We start from the raw sequence: 2,228 nt of genomic DNA, 5'->3' as shown, positions 1-2,228 counted from the left end.
ATGGTGAAGTTGCATTGACTGGCAGTGAGGTTGCATTGACAGATGATGAGGTCGTGTTGATTGGTGGTGAGGTTGTGTTGACTGATGGTGAAGTCGTGTTGACTGGTGTTGAGGTTGCATTGATTGATGAAGAGGTTGTGTTGACTGACGGTGAGGTCATGTTGACTGTTGGTGAGGTTGTGCTGACAGGTGGTGAGGTCGCATTGATTGATGATGAGGTTGTGTTGACTGTTGGTGAGGTCATGTTGACAGGTGGTGAAGGTGGTTAATTGGTGTTGGAATTGTTTTAATTATGTTAATGAAATGAAACATTTCCCACTGATCAATATCTATAATCACATGTTGACACATAATACTGGAGGTGATAAACACCTCCGATAATCTTGTAATTCCATTATCTTTGAGTGGTGACAAGAAATTCACTTGTTCTGTTAAAGTGGACGCGAGATAACCTTCCTGAACTGTTTGTGTCATGGTATTACCTGGTGATACAGTTGAATTTCCCAGTGTTGTAGGTGCAGTTGTGGCTGGAGCTTCAGTTGGTGGCAACACAACTGAAAATAACAATTACCAAATGAGTAATTGCGTGGTGCTTGTAAAACATATTAAGAAAATTAGACATTTGAGAAATGCCCTGAAGTCTCACCTCTCGCTGTAATTGATGTTGTGTTGACATTAAGAGAAAAATTTGAGGAGGAGGCAGCAGTTTGTAAAGTCTCAACTGCAGTAGTGGCATTTGGTACTGTTGTTGCATTATTGAATATCAGCCTCGAATTTACCACAATGGACCCTTGACTGTAACAGAAGAGGTAAATCATTTTTTCATGTTTTCATTATATTTGTCTAATGAGACATTAGTTGTTCCACGACAGACATGAAAGAATTAGTGAAGAAGCATTTGTGGTGAGATGTGTTCATGTAAGTCTGAACAATGTGTTCCAATTTTTATGATTACCTATTTGTTTACAGGCAAAGTAAAATTGAAGCAGTGTTTCATACCTGAAATCGTCAATGACGGCTCCTACAAAGTCGTCTCCAAATCGGTTTGAATAGGTTGCATTTAACTGTAAATAAAGTTTAGATAGATAGATAGATAGATAGATAGATAGATAGATAGATAGATAGATAGATAGATAGATAGATAGATAGATAGATAGATAGATAGATAGATTTTAATTAGGAAGACAAAGGATTTCAAAATACTTTTTTGGCAAGAAGGCACAGCTGTGTCCTCTTTTGTTCTCCATTTTACTTTTTACTTCATGTTTTTTCATGTACGTTCATTGCTTTTTGAAAACAGCAAGGGTTTTTCCTGTTCAGTCAGAAAAATATGGCAGTTTCTGACATTGGCCACATTTTGTGTTGAAAATGGTTTTCGACTGTAAAAAGTTACATCTCAAAATAATGTTGTATAGTCATGTCTTGCCTCCATATATTTGTCCATATCTTAAGTCAAATCATAAACACATTTTCTTTTTTTGTTTTTGTTTTCCTGTGTCTGATTGAAAGAAGATGAAACAGAGGCAACAGAGAAAATTTCACACTCACCACTTTGGTTAGATTGTTTGCTAATTCTTTGAACTCAGGTGAGGACTTGTTTGATAGTTCGTCTCGGAAAGGCTCATTTAGTCTAAAATCCAGGTTAACTGCTGGCTGTGATGGTGCGGCCGTTGTGGTGATAGCTGGAGTGGCACTAGTTAAGATTGTTGGTGTGGCAGATGTTCCAGTTACAGGTGCAGAGCTTGCATTAGCTATAAATGAAATTAATATTTATTAGTAATGAATATAGCATTTGAGCAAGATAAGCTACATTCACAGATATGCATATTTTTGTGTGATTGTAACAAAAAATTTTGACTGACTGTAAAATCGTGACAGTGACAGAAGTTGCATTACCTGGTGAAGACATTGTGGTTCCTGGTTGTGGGGATGACGTTGAGTTGGCTGTTGGTGAGACTGTGCTGGCTGTTGTTGAGGTGGAATTGATTGTTGGCATAGTCACGTTGGCTGTTGTTGAGGTTGAGTTGCCTGGTGATGAGGCTGTGTTGACAGGTGGTGAGGTCACATTGACTGGTGATGAGGTTGCATTGACTGATGGTGAGGTTGCACTGACTGTTGGTGAGGTTGCATTGACTGTTGATGAGGTTATGTTGACTGATGACGAGGTTGTGTTGACTGGTGCTGACGTTGTGTTGACTGGTGATGAGGTTGTATTGACTGACGGTGAG

The 2,228-nt window shown here is 38.7% G+C and overlaps 1 protein-coding gene across 1 annotated transcript in view; it reads right to left on the bottom strand.

Annotated features, from left to right (window-relative positions):
* LOC103369842 (mucin-5AC-like) overlaps window positions 1-2,227 on the bottom strand; it is a gene marked incomplete at both ends in the record, with an annotated part of 5,271 nt that extends 3,044 nt beyond the window's left edge. Inside the window, 5 exons of the mRNA XM_008298672.1 lie at window positions 483-554; window positions 647-795; window positions 1,000-1,064; window positions 1,549-1,751; window positions 1,897-2,227. Of these exons, the coding sequence (XP_008296894.1) occupies window positions 483-554; window positions 647-795; window positions 1,000-1,064; window positions 1,549-1,751; window positions 1,897-2,227 (820 nt within the window). The remainder of the gene's footprint in view (window positions 1-482; window positions 555-646; window positions 796-999; window positions 1,065-1,548; window positions 1,752-1,896) is intronic.
* Between the last annotated feature and the right edge of the window lies 1 nt (window position 2,228).

This window comes from Stegastes partitus, unplaced genomic scaffold (assembly GCF_000690725.1).
Source record: "Stegastes partitus isolate 25-593 unplaced genomic scaffold, Stegastes_partitus-1.0.2 Scaffold29, whole genome shotgun sequence".
NCBI lineage: Eukaryota > Metazoa > Chordata > Actinopteri > Pomacentridae > Stegastes > Stegastes partitus.
The sequence above is the reverse complement of the archived record's forward strand: the minus strand, read 5'-3'. Positions and strand labels throughout refer to the sequence as shown.